The sequence below is a fragment of the Uloborus diversus genome, chromosome 4 (assembly GCF_026930045.1).
Source record: "Uloborus diversus isolate 005 chromosome 4, Udiv.v.3.1, whole genome shotgun sequence".
NCBI lineage: Eukaryota > Metazoa > Arthropoda > Arachnida > Araneae > Uloboridae > Uloborus > Uloborus diversus.
The window spans coordinates 126808444-126832744 of NC_072734.1; the positions used below are offsets into that span (position 1 = coordinate 126808444).

A 24301-nucleotide genomic window follows, 5' to 3' on the forward strand; every position below is an offset into this window, starting at 1 on the left:
AAGTGAATGCCGGTAGCATTTGCCTAGCAACAACCCATAGATTGTAATAATTCGGAAAACTGCTGAACGGCCTTCGCTATACAACGAAGGCGTTGGGCGATGGATTCAAAATCCATCCAATAGGGGGGGGGGGGGGCATTGCATATCGTTACAAGTCTTTACGAAACCAATGCGTGTTCATATAAATAAAAATTCTGGTGATAAAAATAACTATCAGGGTCGACGAGAGTCCATTTCAAGAATCGGAGTAGTGTTAGTTTTATGGGCGAGGGGCTTGACGACCAAACTGACAAGATCCTTTGCTCTCTCTTCGGTGGCCTCGAAACTGTGGGCTCCAGAAATCTTGAAATGCTGGACTTGCTGATTTGAAAAACAAAACCGAAACTAAGTCGACATTGCAGCTATATAAAAAGGGAATATTTATAAAGAACAACGCAAGCAGCATAGAAATAATGCTTCGAATGAAAACAACAAAATGTCCGATCTTCTTTTCACAACAAGTATTTACTAGTTACGAAAAACTCCTTTCCTTTTATAAAATAGGACGCTTTAAATGCAATGTATAATCAACAAGCTATCTTATAACTGCACTATTATGAATGTACGAAACTTTTAATAATTTTTCTATTGAAATTACCTTTCGCTTTACACTCATGATGAAAAAAATGACTTTTAAAAGGACATTCTAGTCCTTTTGCTATTTCTTTTATATGATCATATGATGTGGACACGATTTAAAGGCGCAATATTTACAGCATCGTAATGGCAATACTCCCAATGTTATCTTTGGCTGCCTTGCACAGGTGCAGGATGATCATGGTTGTGTAGAGGGATGTGATTCGCTCTTTCACTCCACGTGAAGGAATTTTCGACGAATGAGCACTGGCATTACAAACGGCATTATTTCCTCATATCTCTTCACGTTTGTAGGCCACGGAGTTTACTTTGAAGGGATCTGTGGTGAGAGTAAGTAGGACGTATTAAATCTGCCACTATTTTTCCTATGTGAATATTTTGCTACGTTGTATTATTTCTCATATATTTACTCTCTCACTTTTTTTTTTAGTAAACACCCCAGAAACTGGATACGCACAGGACGCTTAGCTTACACTAGGACGGCTTTTTCCGGACACAGTACGGTAAGTTGCTGCAAATCTGAAAGATGTTTTTGACACGTCGACAACACCATCGCAGGCTAATATGAAAACAAAAATATTTAATGAAATAATTCGTGCATTTCTCATTTGCCGTTCGTGAACTGATGGCATGATTTCGTATCCTGTTTGATGTATTTATTTTTAAAATAAAGCCTATTAACATAGATGCATATCTGGAAATGTTATGCAGGAAACAGAAATTGGTAACAAGACTTGCCTGTTTCTTAGCATCCTCGTACATTACTTGGTTCTCAATACTTGATTCATATTGTTTGAGCAACTATTTGCTACGTGGCAATCAGATTGTTTTTGATGAATTGTTTTGTACTATTTCTATCGATTTCCCCCCTATCTCGCACTTAACTAAGTTAAATTTACCGTGTTAACTCAGTGAAGTTGAATTTGTTTGTTATTGAGTATAATTCGCCTTAATTTGTCATAGCAAGTCTTCCATATGGAGGTTATTATGAATTTATTGTAAATACATTAATTTTCTAAGCTTGCTAGTTAGCGATGAATGGCTTATTGTTTTCTCCTTTTGAAAGTAGTTGTTAGTGTGTAAGTAAGTGATGCATTAGTGCTGATTACAGTTTAAAAACTTGAGTTGTAATCTATAATTTGGCTGGAAAGTTCATCTTTTTTATGACATTTATTTTGTTGAATTTATATTTCTTCTCAGCAAATTTGCATATTAGTTTTTAATTAGTTTAATATATCTTTGAAATCAAATATTGACACCTTTTGAACCTTAACTGAAAGGATCCATTTAATGATGTCTATCAAGTGTATTAAATTACAAATTTTAAGGTTTGAAAAAATCATTTATGTATCATACGTATCAAAGTATGATACATAAATGGTCATACTTTATGCATCAAAATTTTCTGTATCCAAGTTCTTGCATTATAATATCTACTAGTATTGTGTGCTGAAAAAAAAAAGTAAGGTACCCTCAGTTTATAAACAAAATTTGTGAAAACAAGACTTTTGCATTAAATTTATATAGCTAGCTGGGTACCAGGAGTAGGTAACTGCAAACTTAAAAAAAAAAAAAAAAAAAAAAATAGAATGCTTCACTTTCATTAAATTTTTGGTCGAAAGACTACAACTTCTAACTAAATAAAATTTAGAAATGGTAGCTTAATAACATTTAAATAAAGTTCATATTCTCCAAAAATTGAAAACATTAAATTGTTGAGTTTTCCTCGAAGCAGTGTGAAAAAGAACTGAATTGTAGTCACCTACTTGTAGCTTATACCCTACTATATGGTAAGTGCACATCTGTGTTGAGGCATCATGCTAAAATCGGCTACATACACTTTTTGAAAAAAGATGTAGCTCTTGTTTATAATAAATGACTTGACTCATTCCCACATTCACTTGAAAGGTGATCAAACATGGGAAGGGGATTGCAGCATGATTTACTTTGAACTGGATTATATGTGTTACTTGTATGGAATTTTAAGTCTGACTAAGCAGGCAATCTGGATACTTGTTGTTTATGTCGTGCACCAGCTAAACTGGCATTTTCGCACAGCTTCACTTTTCCAACTGTACCTTAATTTGGTGTGAAGTCAGACTTCTACAGGCACACCTCTGTTTATAGGGTAGGCAACCATTCACAGCATAACACATTCACACAAAGAAAGGACAAACCTGGACCTTCATGTCGCAGTCAGACTTCTGACCACTAGATAAGGCAGGCAGCAATCTCCGTACATTACAAAATTATTAGACTTTTAAATAAAGATTCTAAAAAATTGTTTAATTTACCTGGGCCTAATCTAGACTTCTTCAAAATGAGATTAGGGGAGAAAAGAAGTGAGATATCAGAAAAATAACATTATGCTGCTGGGATTCGGTATCATTTTAAAATTTAATTGCAGTAAAATGATACACATATGGGAATATTATATTGTTCATGGGGATCTAAAGGTTGGTCTCTCTTGATTAGGAAATGAAGTGAATCAATTTCTTTCAAAACCTCATAAAAATGAAACAAAAAATATTATATACCATGATATTAAAAAAAATTTTTTGGAATATTTATTTAAGGACATAATTTTTTCAACCCGAACAAGTTGGGGACAAGCCCCTAGTTAATAATAAATACTTGATGTACCAGAAAAGCACAAGAAAGAATGTATTTATATTTTTCTTAATTAAAACAACGAAGCAAAGTCGTCATTACAGAACAATTTATGTTCCGATAGTTTGATGTTGCGGGGAAGAAAGAGAAAATAAATTGTGTTTTCATTTACTGAATCTGAGTATTGTTACCTTTGCTTGGTCTTTTACGTACTGCATACAAAGTGTTATGATCAGTCAAATTTTTTCAAGGACGATGGGAGGGGTCCAAACCCCTTAGACCCTCTCCTTGTGTGTGCCATTGTTTCGGACAAAATTGGTCGCAAAAGGAATTTTTGAAAGGTGACACTGACCTTCCATCAGGATGCTCTGTGTGCAGAGCCAATTTTTTTTTTTAATTTGTTTATTATTTTATAAAGAAATTAATTCCATCATTGCATTGAAAGAGCAGCATTATTTAGATGGCTGGGTTATAAAGTTTTAAGGTAGAAAGATTTTTAGAAGTGGCAGTCTGCTGCATTAGATTACTAGACGGGGTTGATAAGTGTACTGTGATATGTGATTGCAATTCTAATTAGCACTCAACTGGAAAATTTTCAGTATTTTTATTCTAGTATAAAATGGAAGCTGGGTCTAATTCGAAAAACAAAGAAATTTAAAAGTTACTAGCTGAGGGTTAGAGATGAGAATTAAAATAATATTTAAGAAGCAATTATTCAGTCATCAACTGAATCTTGCTCTTGAAAATTTATAGAGAATGGCTTTCAAACTTATAAAAACTTATTTTGCTGTCTGAAATCTAAAATTATTTAACTTATTTATAAATTATATTAAAGTATTTCAAGATTGAAAGGATGATCGTTTTAAAGTCTTAACAATGTTCCTACATGGTGTTTTTGAAGGGATAGTACCCTCCAATTTATCCTATTGGCCAAATGCGACCTACACTTCTGCAAGTTTGATAATAGACCCTTCTTATTTAAAAAATCGGGAATTGTAACTTGAGTTCTTAAAGAGATGTTCCAGTGATTGCTCAGTTGTCCCAAATTCTTCCATAAAGCTTTTCTTATCTATTGTTGTTATTCCCAGAAGTTCATTAAAAATAGATGGGTATGTAAGAGGGGGAACAATTCTGGATTCCAATTGACAACAAGATTATTGATTAGAAACTATGCTTTTACCCTCCTGATTGGGGGACTACAGTGTGGGACACCAAATTCAGAATGTTCAAGACTGTGACCTTTCCGTGTTCCCTTTCAGAATTTTCCAGATTTTGGATTATAACTAAAAAAAATACTGAACTCTCACTTTGTGCGGCATTTGTGACGGTTTCGATAATGTTTACACTATATTTCTTCTATTTCTTAATCAATGAAAACATACTTTATTATGCTAAAACAAAAATCTCAGATAATTTGCAGCAGCGTATAATCCGTGGATATTGCTTTTTATTATTATGCAATGTATAGATCAGTACAATAAATCATATTTATACTAAAAATAGCTTTGTAAATTTGTTCAAAAGGCTTTGTATTGTTACTTATGAGAAGAAAAAAAGGAATTATCGTTAACTGAAAGTGAAAAATATACAGTATAACTCTTAATCTATGCATGACACATGGCTTCAAACATAAAAATAAGGCTAAACTGAAAGTACTGTGTTTTCAAGGTAATAGCCAAACTAGGATTTCCAATCCCACACGGAATTTTGGGATTGTAAGAAAATTCCGCGGGATTGACTTTATATCTTTAAAAATTATATCTTTAAAAATTAAATTTTAATGTCAAACAGAAGACTGCATTTAGAGAATTACTGCTTTTGTTGCTTGAATTAGTCGTTTTCTTGAATTCCTTGCATCAATTGTAGAGAACTACAAAGTCGGGTCCCAATTAGTAATTATCATTTGGTACACAAAAGTGTGCCCTAAAAAAGTCCAATATATCTTAACAAAGCATTATTCGTATGTGATGGGGGAAAAGATTTTTGCTCAAAAAATATTGCGCTTGATGAAAACGTGTGTTGCGGCTCCTTCCTCTTGTGATATTTTCTTAGTTTTATTTCTAAAGCATAATTTTCTGAATTTTAAACTTTAGAGATGGTTTTCAAAAAAGTTTATAATTTTTACGCATTTTCTCAATTATTGAACGAATGAAAACTGAAACCCCAAAAAATTATACTCTGTTTTTATGGTGTTTCCTAAATGGTAAATCCACTCGCACATCACATGAGACAAAGTTTGTCTTGCTCTTCTTGCAGAAATACAAAGAAGGTGATTCAAACTTCAGATTATGCTTGTGAAAATAGTCGTTTTATGAGCGGCAAAGGTTGTAAAACATTTGCATGCAAAAAAAAAAAATTTGTCGGATTCGAAATCCCGTGGGAATTTGCTCTCAATCCTGTGGGATTAATCCCGCTAAATATAATGCGGGATTCGGGATTGGAAACCCTAATCCAAACATCAACAATTTTGAAGTTAAAAAAAAATAAGTTTTTTTATTTCAAGGAAACAAGTTTTGGATTTTGAAATTTGGGTCACATACTGTATTGTCATTTTTTTCTCAAGCTTTATCTGTTTTCCTTGAGGGTTATTAAGAAAACTTTTATCCCATCTGATTTGAAATAACATAATTAAATATACAGGGTTCAAAATGACTCTCAAACTTTTACAGAAATGTATAAAAAAATTCCAAACATCTTCAAAGTTTAAATGGAACAAAAGTTCAGAATAATGTTAATTAAAAATGACAAAAATACAAAATAAAAATACATGAAAAAATTGAAGTGGTTAAAAAGCAGGCAAAAATCCAAGAGATACAAAACAAATTTCAAAACATTAGTCAAATTTGTAGAATAATTATGAATGAAGCTAAATATTTAGCCAAAATAAGCCGATTCTTTTGCCTGCGGAAAACTTTTCTAAACTAGATATCTGAAGAGAAAACAATTTGGAAATTTTTTGATTTGCAGATCTGAAGTAAAAAAAAGGGAGTTAAAAAAATTCTAAGGATGTTGAGCAATGCAAGGCTTGTTTACTTTCATATTTTGCACAAAATTTTTGCTTAAAATAAAACAAAATGAAACTGAATTAGATTTTAGAAAAGCAGTATTGAAGGACTTGATCTTTTATAAAAACTCTTATAGCAACTGAACCATAAAGTTCAAAATAAAAAATAATAGTCTTTAAAATAATTAAAAAACAAATAAAAATAAAAAAAGCATGCTAAAAGTAAAAAACTAACCTTGTAGCAAAGATAACATGTCCAAACCAGACTATGGGCCAGTCAAAACCACCAAGAGCCAAAGCGGGCAACCCTTTCCTCATTAAACTCGGATTATTTAGAATCCAAACTGGGCTGCTAGTTTTTCACTAGGCAGACATGCTAAGTCTCCCTGTTGCTGTTAACAATTCAAGCCACCTGTTCACATTAGGGAAACAAACCAAAGGAAGAAACTTCCACAGCACGAAAAAAATTAGTAACTGCGAAACACACTTGCAATTTAAAAAAAAGTCTCTGCCTAGCAAGCTCAACAGTCACAAAAATAGAGAAAACCAAATTTTTCAAACTAGTTTTGATTGCAATCCATTCGACATCCCTGTCGTGAAAAAATCAACTTTACCTGAATCTCATAACACCTTTACAAAAAAGATTCTTTAAAACATTCTTTGTTAAAATACTCTCGGTTTCAAAGAATACTTCCTCTGTAAAATCAAATTTTTAGCATTTATGTACAAGACTTATCGGCACAGACACTAACATTAAGAAAATATTAGAAATTGGCATTTCTTTTGTGCATTATTTTTGGCGGAAACCAAATACAAAAGTGTGTCTAAAAAAGCTAAAATATAATAAAAAACAAAATTGAAAATTTGCAAACTGCCCTTTACCTTCTCAGGTATGTGCCGCTATCCTTCTCCTCAGAAGCTGGTTAGCAGATTGACTGTCATGTGTAAGATGATGGGAGATTCCTTCATTTTTCTACCTGGTTACTTCCTAATAACTGTCCCACCCTTTAGAAAGTTGATTTAATCGAGTTACCTAGTGAGAAGGAGGCTTTAAAACAGCATGTCTCAACCTTTTTTCACCCACGGACCGGCTGCACTTTTTGAACAATCTTTGCGAACTGCTGATGGTTTTTATTATTGTACAGTGAAATAAATTACAACAAATACCGATGCACCGAAATATCTGTTACAACAAAATAAACTTTCAACCCTGATTTAATTCCCAATGCATTGCTTGAATTCCGTTGCTGCGAAATCAAAATTTGCGGTTCCCTGAAGTTAGTTGCATAATGATTTTACTATATATGCTTGTATGTTTTTAAATGTTTGGACTAGTGGACCAAATTTATGGAAAAAAAGAGTATGAACAATTTTTAAAATTTTCATTTCTTTATTTTTATCCTTACCATTGTTTTCTCCCACGAAGCAGACACCTTTCAGTTCACAAACCACTGAAAACTTGTAAAAAAAAGTTTGCAGGCAGGAGATTTTCTTTTTAACCAAAAAAAAAAATAAATAAAACTACCTAATATTAAAGAACTGTCTCAAAAATATTGACATGTAAAGATGAATACTGCTATGCTAAGGGCAAAAGTCGTATCTGCAGTAGAGTTAATTCAAAATGAGATATTGCTGTTTAATGCATTGCTGTTCCATCTATTTGATTCTGATGCAACTTTTTCAGATTTTTTTAAAAAAATATTTCCAACTAACAGATGATCATAAAATATTGTATTTAGGTGAAATATGCAAGACCACCTGGTGACCGTAACTCAATTTTGTTAAAAAAGCAAGGTACCTCTTTCATGCTTAACACGGCTGTGTAGCAGTTGTACATAAAATTGATGAACTGCAATTTTATATAAGTAAACATTTTAGAGAAATTATAGAAACTATCATTTTCAGGAAATTTATACTTAAAATGTCACAATGGATGTGATGTTTTTTTAAGGAATTTTTTATGCTTATGAGAAAAAAAGTTTCATGAACCGGTAAAACTTTTCTGCGGATCAACGTTGGTCTGCCAAACCATTGGTTGAGAATCACTGCTCTAAAATGTTTTATTTTGATTTCCTCGTTGGAATGCTAAGTGCTTTTCCTTTCTTCCTTAGTGTACTGTACGACTCGGCTCGAAGCATCGACCATGAATCTGGACGAGACTTGTTCCCTCCCCCCCGGCGGGCGCCAGCCATACGAGGCAGCCCACAGCTACGATGAGCTCTTCCCCTCCCTGCCCGAGAATGAGCAGAAGACGGAGACGCATGCAGACACCCCCGACGAAAACCAGCGACAATGGACGCAGAAGATGAAAGTAAAGTCATCCATCATCACGCAGGTATTTACAGTCTTACTGTCGATAATATCGAAAGGCAAACATCCGTTTTCTCGGCCGAAATCGACTCCGAATAGATTACAGGGGCAGGCCCCGATTTAGAAATTTTACGACCGTAAGCGCAACAAACTTTTCAGGGCCCCCTTGTCTTGCAGAACCGAAGAACATGCTCAATTACACATCTTTTTGTCATTGCAGAGGGTTTCCATCCCTTAAGAAAATGGCGTACCAACCAAAAAACTGATACCCCCAACAAAATAAATGCCTTAAGCAGTAATATTAAGCTCTGTACCAAAAAGATGGAGTTACATCCCCGAGTGGTCTTATTCTACACTAGATGTCTCTCCAGATAGTTTTCTCTCTATGGGAGAGAGTTTTCCACTGAACTCATAAACCTTGTCAAAACAAAGCCAGCAACAATAATTTAATTTTTAAACTTTCACTGGAATAAAAAATATTTGGAAAAGTTTTATAGCGCAAAACAAATAAACATTCATTGTGATATTTTTTTTTGTAATTTTTAGGAACACCTAACAAACTAGAGGGCCCTAAAGCGTGTGATTCCTGGGCTTACACTTAAATCAGGCCCTATACAGGAGAGGTAGTTTGTTCATTAGATGCACTTTTCTTCTCAATTATTTAGATGCAGTTTTGTAAAAATGAGAATTTGTTCATAGCCATACTTTTTCTAATCTAAACTATATTTCATCTATATTTTAGCTACGGAGTTTAACTGCTGTGTAATTTTATAACATAATTTTGAAATAGCCATTTTACATTTCCGAACAAAATGAAAGCATTTTATTTTCTTTCTGTTTCCATAGAAACTCTTTTTGTATCCTTACATTTTATTTTAGAGAATGCAATAAATTCATAAGGCTCAAGGGACATTATAAAATGCATGCATCAAAATCCCATCATTATTTTCCTTTCACCCCTGCTATATTCATTCAGATGGAATCATCTTTACTTGGGTGATGGCCAAATTACATATTGTTAAGAGTCTGGTGCAACTTAAAACTTTCTTCGAAATGGCGATTCCAATCTTGATAAAAAACACAATGAATTTATTTACAAATATTAACAATAGAGAGGTAACAATTACAAACATCCAGCAATCAATCGAGTATTGTTAAACACTATGTATTACTTAGTACACCACACATTTAAATCCAAAATACGTGAAAAGAACAAATTCGAAAATCACAGCGCAAGCGCTATTATATTAACAGACAGCAGTGAAAAAAGAGTAAACAGTTAGAAAGCAAAACTGCCTCTCCTCATTCTAATCGATAATAAATGAGAGGCAGATTAGATTAGATATCTAAATCTAATCTGCCTCTCTCCTCATTCTATAAAACACACTGCATTTTATACTGCTTTAGGAATATCCAGAAAATCCTACAATGTTCTACCAATTTCTCATATTTTCTTTTTATTCTATTCACAAATCTTATCATTCAGAAATGGGGAGACCGTATACTTCACTCGAATATTAGGGGGGGTGTATGTACGTACATTACAAGAAACTATTTACAGGTTACGTTAAGATAATTTTAGATGACAACTCTTTCCTTCCCGTTATAGCCGAAATAGCGAAAAATATAGACTACTTCCCGTAATAGCCCAAATCAGCCCTAATGCATTTGCTTTCCCCTCCGAATCAAGAAGCGTGAAATCGTTCCGGCAGGTTTCGACGCCCCTCTCGTGAAAACGTTACCTGGCTCTTGTCAAAGGCATGGTGTTACCTGTCAGCGCAGTGAAAAGGTTTGAATGTCTGAGAGGGGGAAAGCATTCGCACATGGATTTGAGCTATCTGCTCGGGAAGGAAAACACAAATTTTGCTTGGAAAGGAAAGAGTTAATGGAAAAAATGCCGAAATTAACCAGATTACTACAAATTAATCATAAAAACAATTACTATTTATAAAATTTATAACAATTTAATTCATTATCAAATTGTGCAGTCCTAGTCGGAGCCGAGTACTCTATGGGGGGGCGAACACATTCCATACTGGTGATCTTCAACTTACAAGGCCATTTGCAAAACTTCATTTCTTCAAACTAGAAGAAAAACTTATTTTGAAACTAGACATTTTCTTCTTCTAAATTGAAGGAAAGGCACCCTTAGTATAGCACGCTACTTGTACTACACTGTTTTGATATTACCCGGAACAATACAACATGGGGAAGTGCTATCTAATAAGTCACCACAGTGACTTAATTTCAGCTATCATCAAATTTTACACTTTAAGCCTTGACTTCGATATAACACAAAACAGTGTTTCCATACAACAAGGTACATATTGCCCTTATTTATTATGCAAGTGAATGCATAAAAATGAACAAAATAATTTAAAGTCTGGTAAAGCACAGTTTCAATATAGCATGGTACAAATTAATGTTATTTTGGGGACGCCTGCATATGATTTGATCAATGGGGCGCTTTATTAAAATAAGGTTGAATATCACTGGTGTGTACCATCGTGGCTCACTCATTTACCTCCATGTTGAGACAGCGTGAATGCCAGGGTTTAAGCTGAGGTAAAAAGTTTTTATGCCAAAAAGCTGAAATTGGAAGAAAAAAAAAGCTTTAGCAAAGTATTAAAATGTTGAAGGTTTATGAATGTGTTATCTATCATCCTATTATCCATTATCTATTACTTATCTTCTAAATGCCTTAATGTGTTTCATCTCCAGTTGAGCATCAATACTAAATTAAAAATTCATTTGTGACTTCTTTAAAGAAATAATGCACAGTACCCCTTTTTTTTCAATTTAAAATAGAAAATCAACTAATTGTGCTTCTCATTGGCTTTCATCGGTTATGTTCGATGAGTGACCAGTCGTTGCCAGTTGATCTCATCGAACACAAGCATCATATTGGTATTTCTATAATGTCTCCATCTTTCCCTACCAGGTGTTCCATGTGCCCGTAGAGGAGCGCAAGTTCCGTGACCTGAGCAGCCAGCGCTTTGGTGAGCAGGGAGGAGAGCAGGGAAAGGTGTGCGCGGACATCATGCAGAAGACTGGAGCCCACATCGAGATCAGTTCTTCCAAGGACCAGAGCCTCACCATCCTGGTGACTGGGAAGGAGGAGGCAGTTACCAAAGCTCGTAGGCACATCGTCAGGGAACTGCAGACGCAGGTATGATGGTTGTTTGGAGAGTATTCTTTCCCGAAAAGTTTTTAGTTTGTTTTATTAAAAAAGAAATTTTGAAATATGCTGGAAAATTTCACGGCAGAACCGGCAGACATGCGAAATATGAACTGAAATTCTGTTACTTGAATAATCACAAAAATTTTTCATTGTAACTTTGGTAAAAATTTATTTAAACTAAAATCATAAAATACTATTACAATTTGAACAAACTTAAAACATGGCGTCCAGCATTTCATTACAAAACCCAAAACGCACTTATGTGCACCTACCCGCAAGTAACTTTGAGAAAGATTGAAGAAAGGAAAAATCACTCCATCGAAGTTTTATAACTTGAATTTCTATTGTGATTGCTCGGCTGCATGCAAATCAAAATGTCAATTTCCTGTCAACAAAATGAATTTCCTGTTTGCTACAGAGGAGTCTTTATTCAAAAATTGCGATATGACTACGAATGATTAATGCAGGGGTTATAACTTTTTGAAGTCGGGGCCTCCTATAAACTACTACATAACGTAACTGACAACCTACCTGAGTTGAACATTAATTTAACTAAACGCGAAATTAGTCTTTAGATCTATCCTCTCCCTCGATTTCTTCAGGATCCCTTATACCCGGACTTGAAGATCATTAGACGACAGGGAGAAGCATACCGTTTTAAACAGAAAGAGTTTTCCCAATCTGTACAGGCATCTTCTAGTAATCGAGGAGCATAGTACATAAAAAAATTCCAACTGAGTCTATAAATTAATATTTCCCTAACTGCAAATTAAGCTGACGGCGTCATGAAATATTAAATCTAGAATACTAGTCAAACTTCAGAAATCGGACGCCAGTTACGATATATTTATTAAGGAACATAAATTTAATCTTCAGAGGGAGCGGCGGGGGGATTTTTGTCTTAAATTCCCCTTGAATTTAACACTAAATATATTTCAAAACTGAAATATTATTTTAAAAAAAACTTTGACTCAATGAAGTTATTTATTAGCAAAAAAAACCATAATAAATTAATTCAACTCTTTTCGTAGCAAAATGCATTTAATTTACTGATTTACTACTGACTGAGTAAGAAATACATTAGTAAGACGAAATTAAAATTCGAAGGCAGCGCTGTGAAAATCAAACCCCGATGCGACAGAATTATATACGTATTGTTCAAAACAAAATACCTCTGTCGAAAAAAATGCACCGTTCACACCAAAACCACGTGACCTCCTGTGACGTATCGCGCAGTGCTGAAAGCTGGTCTACGTAGCCACAACGTGTGAAATTTAAAGTTTCTTAGATTTCTCCGGCACCCCTCAACAGATCCAGACAAAACTAAAATGGGACCATCTGGGAAGCATACCCTTCCAAACAAAAAAAGAATTTTTCAAATCGGTCCAGTATTCTTGAAGTAATACAAAAACACACATAAAAAGTCACAAGCTGAAATCATAACCTCCTTTTTTGAAGTCAATTAAAGTTATAGTATATTAATGTAGATGCCAAACTAAATTTAGTTTTTAGAAAATATTTAAATGGAAGACATGAGGTACATGAATAGAAATGTTACCTTTTTTCCAACAAAATGTAAAGTAAATATTAATTTAAAATTGATTAGGTTAAATTTTTAGTGTTAAAAGAAGTCTTAAACCATAGTTATCATCTGATTGGTCAATAGCAAGAAGCTAATTTGTATGAAAGGATTTCATTGAACTAATCAGATGTTAACTTCATGTTGGTTGTGTGGAAACCCTGATAATGTATGCCTTTGCTTTATCTTTAATTGCAGGCCTGCCGCTCTATCTCTATCCCCAAGGAGCACCACCGCTTCATCCTGGGCAAGAACGGCAAGAAGCTGAACGCCCTGGAGCTGAAGACGGCCACTAAGATCTCGGTGCCCAGGCCGGACGAGAATTCTGACCTTGTGCGCATCACTGGGACACGGGAGGGCATCGATCGTGCCATGCACGAGATCCAGCTCACTTCTGACGAGCAGGTCAGAATCTTGTTTTGCCTGTATGAAGTTGCCCGTTACATACCATCGCCTCAAAGCAACAGTAGGATACCGGGGTAGGAAAGCTGCTCCAATTGTACCAATTTTCAATTGCTGACACAACCTGATAACGGCCAAATTCACAATTTTTGCTGCAAAATGAGATTTCATTATCCAAAATCATTCACTACTAGCGAAAAAAAAGCAGTTGCATTTATTTTTGCTACTAAAAGTTAATGAGTACATCCGAAAAAAGCTTTGTCGGATGTCTTTTCATCTATAAGCTTATTTCTTTTACATTGTAAGAGGCTTTCCTTGTAATGCTAAAATACAGGTCTGCAGTAATTAGCAGTTTTTGCTTTTTGACATTATTTCTTAAAATGCTGTATGATCGTGCATAAAAATAGATTCTGTTAAAAAACCGTGAGTTCACCTGATATAAAACTGTTTGATCTGAGACAAAATTGGCATTTTTGCTGATGCAAAGCTGATACGGAAATGAATTTTGATTTTCCACTCCCGAGGATATCATTTTGTTAATCCTGGAATTAGATGTCTTACTGTTGCTTTGAGGCAACAATATGTGCAAAAAATTTCAAAGCTTAAAATTCTCTCAAACTGCAATTGCATCATGTTTGAAGTGTCATTATATGAGGAAACTTGACCATCTATTATTCAGCCTAAATACGTTTCAATATGTTTAATCAATGGTCAAATTTCTTGCATGAAAAGACAATCTAGAAATTAAAAAGGTTAAGTAGCTAAATAAAACAAATCAATTGACTCTTAATTTATTGAAACCCGGAAATAAGCCTGCATGACATCAAAATATTTATTTTAAAAGAAATCCCTCTTAACAAAAAAAAAAAAAGAAATGCCACCGAAGTGCAAAAAATTCCCATGAACCTATCCGGGTTTCAAACATATATTGCGCCCCTATATTAGCTACCACTGATATTTATAAAGAATTCCAACAAGACTTTGCTTTTATTGTAAATGTATTGAAGAGCCACTTTTTTTTAACTTTCAATGAAATCTGTCAGTTTTTCATTATTAATGCACAGTAGAACTTGGTAGCCACACCTCTTTCATTGGGATCTTCAGATAATCATGGTCAATTTCTTAGACTTTTTAAAAAATATTTTCACACAAATTTTAAAATGCAGTATCAAGAAGGTTTAACTAATTACGTTAAACATTCTCTTTTACCGATAGTACATTAAATTGGGGTAATCTAATAAACATTATAGCATACTTGGGATGGCAGCCCATTACAAATCCAGAAAATGAAGTGTACAATTAAACATTTTAAAAATGTTTTGGAAACAATCCAACATACATTTTGTAAACAATGCTACAAAACAACAAAACATTGCTTTTGTTTCGTAATAAATGGAAAATCTGCTTTATTAAAAGATTTTAATCTCTCATTGCGCCTATTATCCTGATTTTCGATTCTCCAGACTGCCTTTGGTCCCAATTGGTCTTGATAAACCAGGTTATATTGTACATTAATGATCCAATCCTGAAATTAATGAATTTTTAAGAATATCACATTTGTTACTGTTAGTCACCAATCAAACAGACTTGAGTTAGTCACCTGAACAACAGAGGTGTAGTGTCAGTCACCAATAACTGAAGTGACAAGAATTTTATAGCCTTGTGTTAAAATATATATGTATTTTATATACAAACACCTAGTACTCCAATATTGTTTCAAAGTTTTTTTTTCTGCCCAGGCCAAGCAGGGTTTTGAACGACTGAACATTTCCAAGGCATACCATCCTTTTATCTGTGGACCATTCAATGAGAATGTGAATCGCATTGCCCAAGAGACTGGCGCTCGTATCAACATACCCCCACCCTCAGCCATGAAGGATGAATTGACCATCGCTGGGGAAAAAGAGGCCGTAGCACAGGCCAAAGATCGCATCCTTGCCATTTATGAAGAGAGGGTGAGTTCTTCGACATTTCTTCTTCTGATAGTGTTCACTATAATAGTTAATGATATGGAGTTTGCCATATCCATAATGCTGAAAAAGATTTTGATTGCAATTTATAAATTAATTGGTCTTTTTTTTGTTTATCTGCCATTAATTTTTAAAATTCATATTTTAGTTTTTTCTCTTGTGACGAGAAATGGGTTTTCTTACATTTCAAACAGTTGGAAGCATAGGGATTTAAGTCCAAAATTAAAAATTTTAAAAACCTGTACAAATAGATAACCACTCCTCTGTTTTGCGGCAAAAGAAAGTTCTAGTATCTCTGGTAGGTGCTGCTGTACAGCTGGATTTAGGGGGGAGGGAATCAATGAAAGCGTACCTAGGATCTGAACTTCAAGCACGTATTTCTTGAAACTTTAAAAAGTCCACTTTCATCCTTTTTTTCTCACTGCTACATTTAACCTTTTGCTAAAGTAAGTAGTTTTACAAGAAATCTTTATCTAATGCCCCATTTTCTTTTTTTTTATGCTCTTAGTAAAATCTTTAATATGAGTTTGTTATAAAAATAAATCCTACATGAAATTTCCTTAAGGAGTTGTCTTTTATTGCGTTATCTCTATAAAAATGTAATATTTTAACCTTTTCATCTGACCGTTGTCAACCTCCTGGTTGTTTGTGCTGTAACAGAAACCAGATGTTACAGGTGCACAACGTGGAATTTATCAACAGAGAGTAAGTGCTGGGTGCACTGTAACTGTGATTCGAGAGGGATTCAAGCATTAGACTTCACCTGGAGTGGTTTTGGAGAGTGTATGGCTCTGAGGGTTATGAGCTTAAATGACTAAAGAGAAATCAATTGTAAATAATTGTAATTTAACTGTATAAATTTATGTAAATAAACAGTGAAAAATGCAATAAAGTAGTAATGTATAGTAAATTGCTTACTCTATGCATCTCGGTTAAATCTTGAAAAATGCTTTGTTTATTTTTGTCAAGTTTTGCATCAGACTTGGCTCTAAAAGATTTGAAAGAGAAAAAAAGTCATTGTTTAATAATGTGCAATATTCCTATGTTTCTTATGGTTGTACCTACTGATTTTTTAATCTGATAATTAGATTTTGAATTTCCTTTTATCTCTGCCAGAAACGTAACTGTCAGATGGTGGGAGTAGAGGTTCCCAAAAGTCAACATAAATATGTCATTGGACCTCGAGGCCAGAATCTGCAAGAGATCCTGCAAGAGACTGGGGTTTCTGTGGAGATGCCCCATCCAGACAGTGATTCTGAAACCATCACCCTACGTGGAGAGCGTGCCAAACTGGGTCCAGCCCTTACTCTTGTCTACTCCAAGGTAAGCTATTTCTTTATTCTCCTTTAAAAGTTTTTTTTTCTTTATCAAGTACAGTGGACTCTATTCTGAACACTCATGGGACCGAAAAAGAAGTGTTCAGATTATGGGGGAGTTCATTATATAGGGAGACTGAAAATGCCTGCATATGTATTCTGTTGTGTTAATGGACTATGTTCGGCACATTGCCAAGTGAGCTTTATCAGTTTTTGACATAGAAGTGCTGAATTTCGAGTGGCAGCAAGTTCAATATCCAATTAAACTCGGTAGAACCTGAACTCTTGCATTTCTTTTTTTTTTTTTTTTGTTTAAAGTTTTACATAACATTCAACTATAAAATGATAGTTATCTGTACAATACCTGTAAAAAAATATTAATTTTAACTGGCTTTTGCTGCATTGTGTATTCTTGTGCAATGTATGTGTTATCAGCCAATTGTTCAAGTGGAAAGGTTTCCAGGTGATTCTCAGCTGCATATTGCTTGTAGGTACTTCTAGTTTAAAGGTCTTGAATACTATTTCATACAATGGTTGGATTCGTGAAATGTGCAGTTCAGTGACAAACTCCATGCTCATATTTTGCAGCTGAATGATTTTATGCGATACAGCAATATCTACGAAATTAATTCTTTCTCTTCTCTTCATCTTCTTTATAATTTTGAATGGATGTAAATTTAGTTAATTGTGTTTCAAATTTTTGCACAAATGCATTGAAGTTCTCTTTTTATTTCTGAAGATATAAATTGTAATTAAATTTGAAGCATTTGTCATCTGAAGTTGAAGACATTGAAATTCCCAATTCCTCGACTTCATGAAAATGTTTTATTTTGCTGCCTGATCAGGATATTTTAAACGTTTTATAAAGTTTTTTTTTCACATTGCAAAGAGAATTAATGTCAGGAAATTCAACCATTGCTTTTCATGTTTTATGAATGTAGAAGTAAAAATAAAAAAAAGCTTTAAAATATAAGGAATTCAAACATAAATATTTCTACCTAACATCCTTTGTATGATTTGCTATTTTAAGGATGTCAGAACTGCTATTGACTTGGATGTTTTACCTGCCCAAGTAATTAATGAAAATTATCATTTGACAGACAATTTTTTATCGAATACTTTTTATATTTACAGCACTAACTAACTTGGCTGCTTGATCATATGAAGTAGCTGTTAACATGAAAATGAAATAGTTAATGCAAGAAGTCTATTCTTCCCCTATCTGTTTTTTTTTGTCCTATCTATTTATTTTATCATGTATTCCACTGTAACGTTCTATTCATTTATTCATTCTTTGCTGAAACTTATTCAAGTTTTGTCGCTTTCATATTTTTTCTTTCCTATTTTTGCATTCATTTTGAACTCAACAGATTAATTGGAGTTGTAAGGCAAGCACTAGTAACTGTCAATTGTTGTATTTTATACTTGTCTATCAATTACCTTGGCTTTAATAACCTCAAAAAAGAAAAAAAAATGTTTTCAAGCAAATGATCAAACTTTTTTTTCTCCCCAGGCCAACAGTGTTGTGAAGGAAGTGGTAGAGGCACCTAGCTGGCTCCACAAATACATCATTGGAAAGAAAGGGGCCAACATAAAGCAACTCACACAAGACCTCACCAAGGTAAGCATCTTTTTTATTACTTTTTAAATATATTTGATTGTTGTAATTAGACCTGGATCTATAAATTTTGAACCATGGAAAAAAATCAGCAATTCAGCATGGCCCCTATTTGCATACTAGAATTTTATATCAATAAGGGCCGCAGGCGTTTTACCCATAAAAAAAAATGCTGACCTTGCTGTAATTCTCGAGTATGCTCGGGGAAATGTACATCACCAGTGTTATCATGCAGATAAAAAAAATACAGCAAGTAGTCTGAACTTTAATGTACAGTAAAAGCCTCAAACGTGGACACCCCTCTTATCCAATTCCTGGATTCCAAGGCAAATAACATCATTAAACTCTTGTCCTGTGGACACCCCTCTATTGTGGACAAAAAATTTTGTCCCGTTAGTGTCCGCATTAGAAAGGTTTTACTGTAATTGGTGTAGTAAAAACTAAGGACGATTTGTGTGCTTGTTAGTATACTTAGTGCCAAAGTTCAATAAAAAACTTTTAGAGACATTTTAAGTTTAACAACTCTTCACCCCCCCCCTCCCGCCCCATCCCCGCAATGTGGCTGCAAAAAATGAGGATTCGTTTTCTATATTTCAGGTGCAGGTGGATTTTGCCGATGGTCTTGACAGTATTCGAGTGGAGGGTCCTCCTGAAGAAGTGCAGGAGGCCTGTCGTAAGCTGAGGGACATGACGCAAGATCTGTTGAGGCAAGTGGCTTACGAGGAACTGAAGGTGAAACCAGAATTTCACCGTCACATCATTGGCAAGAACGGTGCCACCAGTGAGTCTTATACACCTTTCTTTTTTTTCTTATTTAAAGTCCATGTTTCTTGTAGTAAGCTGGGAACCTGTTCATGAATTTCAGTGTAAAAATAAATATTTAGAATGCAACATTTAAAATTTAGATTTAAATGAATTTGATTTTGATCATCAGTTGCTAAAAGTTAATATTGTTGTAGAAAATAAATGAATTAATTTAAAAAAAAATAAACTTGATCACATTAAATAAAAAGTTTTGTGTTCTGGTTTTAAATGTAATTATAAATTGCAAACCACAAAGTAGGCATTGAGCTGAGCAATAAGGAAGTTGCTCTTGTTTTTTCCTAGTTCAAGCTGGCCCCACAGGCTGCTTTCTGTCGTTTTTAAACGTCAACTTCGAAAACCCCTTGAGGAAAAGAAACTTTAATTATAAAGAGTTTGTGGAAAGCATGTTTCTTTTATGAGTATTTTTCAAGGTCTAGCATTCCTTTTCTCTAAAAAACGTTCAGTCATTTGGAAAGTTTGAGTTATCTTCTGTTTAGTTGAAACTCAGAAACTAGTCCTAATTTGTTTTTGTGACTGTCAAATGGGTACTTGATGTTTAGTGCTTCCATGGTTGATCCCCCTGTCCCTCTCTTTCCAGTCAATCGGCTGAAAGAGGAGAGCAAGGCCCTGATCCACATTCCATCAGACGACAGTGACGTAGTCCGCATAGAGGGTGATCCTGAAGGGGTGGCCAACGTCAAGAAGCAACTCATGGAAATGGTCCACAAGATGGTGAGCCAACTATTCTTCATGTTTTCTTTTTCTCATGTTGGGAGTTCACATAATTATTAGTTCAGGTCACTATGTTAACAGAATATTTTAAAGCATACTAGTTATGAGAACCTCCGCTTTTCCGACGATTTCTTCTCTTTTTTTTGCTTGTTTTCTGCTTTCTTTGTTATTTTTACCCAATTTGTTTATTTTTTAGCTAATTTGCTAAATTTTACAATAAAAATTATGGATGTGGCATGGAAGAACAATCCCACTTTTTTGAACAGTGGCCACTCCACAATTTGATTGCTTTATAAAATGAATTGCATTATAGAATAATTTCCTTTGGAATAAATGAGTAAAATGGTTTTTTGTTTGTTTTGAATAGGAAAATGAAGTCACAAAAGAGTTGATTCTGGAGCAACGTTTCCACCGGAACATCATTGGAGCCAAGGGAGAAAAAATAAGGGAAATCAGAGATAAATTCAACCAGGTATATATGTATTTTGTAGTAAGTTACCGCCCTAAAGCCAGGGCTAAGGCAGAAATACTTAAAATACAACTGCTTGTATTTTAAGTGCAGGTATATATGTGCTTTAAATATTCATGCCTGTCTTGCAGTTTCTCTCTCTCTTTTTTTTTTTTTTTTAATTTTAACAGCCACGTATGTCTCTATGAACTTAATTATCTGAAAGAGCACTTTTGAGCAGGGCTGTTCGATTTTAGCTGGGCCAAAAAAGGCTGGCCGGATTTTTTTGGTTTAAACCACTTAAATAAAGCCGGCTTTTTCGAGGAAAATTTTCGGGTATTTTTATTATAATTTAATCAAAATGAAAATTGTCTTTCTATCCTTAATGCAATTACTACTGTATAAAATCAAATTCCATGAAACAAGAATAAAAAGTTGGTAGTTGTTAAATGTTATGTTGTTCAGTGCAAAAAAAAAAAAAAAAAACTCCTTCTATATTAAGAACTTAGTCTAGATCAATGGAGTTTAAAAGATTATAAATAAATTTTAGTTAAATTCAAAAGATCACATGAGATTGCTGCTGTCATACCAGTCATTTGGTTCAGACTTGAAACAACAATGCACTTATACCTTTTCTTTTAATCTCCAAAACTGTTTATTTCCTGAAGGAAAGTGAAAAAGTTTTTTAAAAAAAATTGTTTTTTTATATAAGAATATATAAGAAAACCAACAAGTCTTTAAAAAAATTTTTTTATTTCAGGCAGTATAGTAGTGGGAACTAATAGTTTAATATTTTGAGTTTTGGAAGTACATGTTTATGGGAAGAAGGAAGTACTTGCAACAGGTCTGTCCGATTTTATCCCGGAAAAAAACAAAAAAGACAGATCTTTTTTGTTTAAATCACTTATTATTTCATTTAGTCATTGTTTTCACATATATTAAAGTGCTAATCTATAGCAGCAGAAATCTAAAATATGATGTTTAATGAATGTAGAATTTAGTTCTTTTTTACAAATACACATCAAGATTCATTTTAAAAAAAACAACATTAATAACGCATGAAAAGTGGCCACTTATTGCATATAAGTGTTTTAAGGTTACAAGGAAGCTATTTTCAGAGTTAAAAGACATCAGCTTAGGTGGAAGATCATCCAACAAAAGCGTAATGGTTTTGTCAGAAAAGATTTGCAAGTTTTGTGTTAATATTCATTTTATCATTTTACTTTAGCAAATGTATTGTTTTATTACTTCAATTGACATTTGTTAGCATATTAAAATGTATAGAGATCATTATTACAAAGAATCTGGTATTTGATTTATAAAAGCCCAAAAAAGACAGGCTTTGTTTCCAAAAAAGACCGCCGGCTTTTTAAATAAAAGCCAGCCGGCCTGGCCTTTTAGAAAAGGCCGATTTTTTTTTTTTTTTTATAGCTCTGCTTTTGAGCCATTCAATTCAGTCAAGATTTCTCTGAAATTTTTATTTCGGGTATGGGCACAGAATCTGCAAAAATTGCTTATGAATTTTCATTAAAAAAAAATCTTGGCGCAAATATTAACTTTGATCATACTTTTATGCAGTTGAGTCAAGCAATTGCTGTGAAATTGATAATGAATGCCTCCACATTTTCTGTTACTATTTTAAAAAGTTGAATAATTATTTAATAATTAGTCAACCGCTTTTTATACGCAGTTTTAAGGTATGAAATTAAGTTTCTGATTTGTAGAACAAGTCTGTAAAAGTGCTAAGTAATGCATAAATACTTAAGTGAAATACAGTCGGATCCCGCTACAACGTGATCCGACTTGCACACATTGGCTACAACGCGAGTTTTTCATGAGTAATGATTTTTTTACTTCTGACGCAAATTACTCACTTGCAATATGAAATTTTTCGGAAAGGAGCGGCAGAGCATTAGAATGGGCTTCGTAGACACTAAATTTGGTTTCGTGAATGAACTTTCATCCATTTAGCATTAGGGCTCGACCGATGGCATTTTTTGGCCGATGGGCCGATGCCGATTGTTGGCCGATTGTTCAAAGATGGCCGATGGCCGATTGTTTTCCTCGAAATGGCCGATTGCCGATGCCGTTGGCCGATGGCAAAGAAAAAAAAACCAAACAGAAATAAATTGATTAGATTGTCAGGGATTTAAAGGTCATTGATTCATTTCACTTTACTTCCTTTCTACAAATAAAGAATTGTAATCACAAAAAAAAAAAAAATCAGATTTCGAACTAAATTTTTATTTTACGATTACCCAATCTATACTTAACAAGTTTTTTCGCCACATCTGTACATGCATATGTACCTAAGAACATATAGATGATCGAAATATCCATTTTGAAAGCCTCCTCAGCTGATTATCGCAAGTTCTCTTGTGATGTCGTCATGCGCGTAAAATTGCGTCACTCAAAAATGTTATGAAATAGTAAATTGAAAACTCATACGTACGTAGTATGATCTAAAAGTTCGAGGACAAATTTTATAAATCCTTACCCTGAATAGTTCACATTACCGAAGCACATCTATCTACAAAATAGTCAGCTTGAACGACTATGCACCTCTGCCAACGTTCATGTAGCTTTTTTAAGTACTCCTGGAAGACATTTTTCGCAACCTCCTGTAAGGCCTCTTGAACTGCTGCTTTAACTTCATCGTGGGAAAGAAGGCGATTTTCATGTTGAGGATGCACGGTTTGATTGGTCAATACTCTGATATGACAAACAAATAAAATAACGTTTCGTCGGAGATAGCTCCATGTGATTTTTACCTGTTCCCAGCAAAAAACATTTGCATGGACTCCGCTTTCTTCCGCCAGGAGAAGATAAATCTGCATCATAGAAGGTAGAAAAAAATGGCTCCCAGGCGTGTTCCCAAAAGTTAAATGAACACTGGCAGAAGTACATAGTCTTTCAAGGTGACCTTTTGAAGGTGGATGTGCTTCGGTAATGTAAACTATTCTGGGTAAGGTTTTATACAGCTTGTCCCCAAACTTTTGGATCGTACTACGTACAATCTGTATAGAGTGTAATTATGCTTCTTCTTCTTTTGACTGCTGTATGATGAAAGAGAGAACAACAGCCAAAAAAATAAAAAAAGGAAGAAAAACGAAGAGACTGTTTAATAACCAATTGATTTTTTTTTAAAATTGAACATTCAACTAAGATTTCAGTAATATTGTAATAATGTATGGATTTAGGTACATTAAACATAGTTAAAAAACGTTAAATTATGTTGTTTAATCATTAAAAAAAATAAGAGTAGAACTATGAAACCGTCAACAAATTACGCAATTAAAGTGGAAAAATTGTACGTAGACAATTTTTAGTCATCAAATTAACCAAAAAAAAAAAAGGTTACAGATAAATTACAATATTAAGTCAAAATAAGAATATATTTTTATACTTATTTAAAATTTATGAATAGAAAAGTTTGCATTTTTTATAAAAGCTATAACAGTGACATAAATTTTGCTGAAAAAAGAAATAGCCATGAAAAGAGCGAGGTTCTTTAAACGCCGCTACAATAAACAAACTCAATATTTACACCAACTTAATAACTGAATACATATACTACTTGATCTGATGTTTGCACACGTAATATTGAACAATTTGATTGTTTAATCTTTTATGAAGCTGTTCAAACAAGGTCAAATTAAATTTTTCAATTTAACAATTTTCTGAAATTTAA

At 33.8% G+C, this 24301-nt stretch overlaps 1 protein-coding gene across 1 annotated transcript in view; it reads left to right on the forward strand.

Annotated features, from left to right (window-relative positions):
- Positions 1-913: 913 nt before the first annotated feature.
- LOC129221603 (vigilin-like) overlaps positions 914-24301 on the forward strand; it is a 43991-nt gene continuing 20603 nt past the window's right edge. Inside the window, exons 1-11 of the mRNA XM_054856125.1 lie at positions 914-966; positions 1067-1139; positions 8362-8585; positions 11502-11729; positions 13519-13725; positions 15462-15677; positions 16809-17015; positions 18522-18629; positions 19224-19407; positions 20029-20162; positions 20530-20634. Coding sequence (XP_054712100.1) covers positions 8394-8585; positions 11502-11729; positions 13519-13725; positions 15462-15677; positions 16809-17015; positions 18522-18629; positions 19224-19407; positions 20029-20162; positions 20530-20634 — 1581 coding nt within the window. The 5' untranslated portion in view covers positions 914-966; positions 1067-1139; positions 8362-8393. The remainder of the gene's footprint in view (positions 967-1066; positions 1140-8361; positions 8586-11501; positions 11730-13518; positions 13726-15461; positions 15678-16808; positions 17016-18521; positions 18630-19223; positions 19408-20028; positions 20163-20529; positions 20635-24301) is intronic.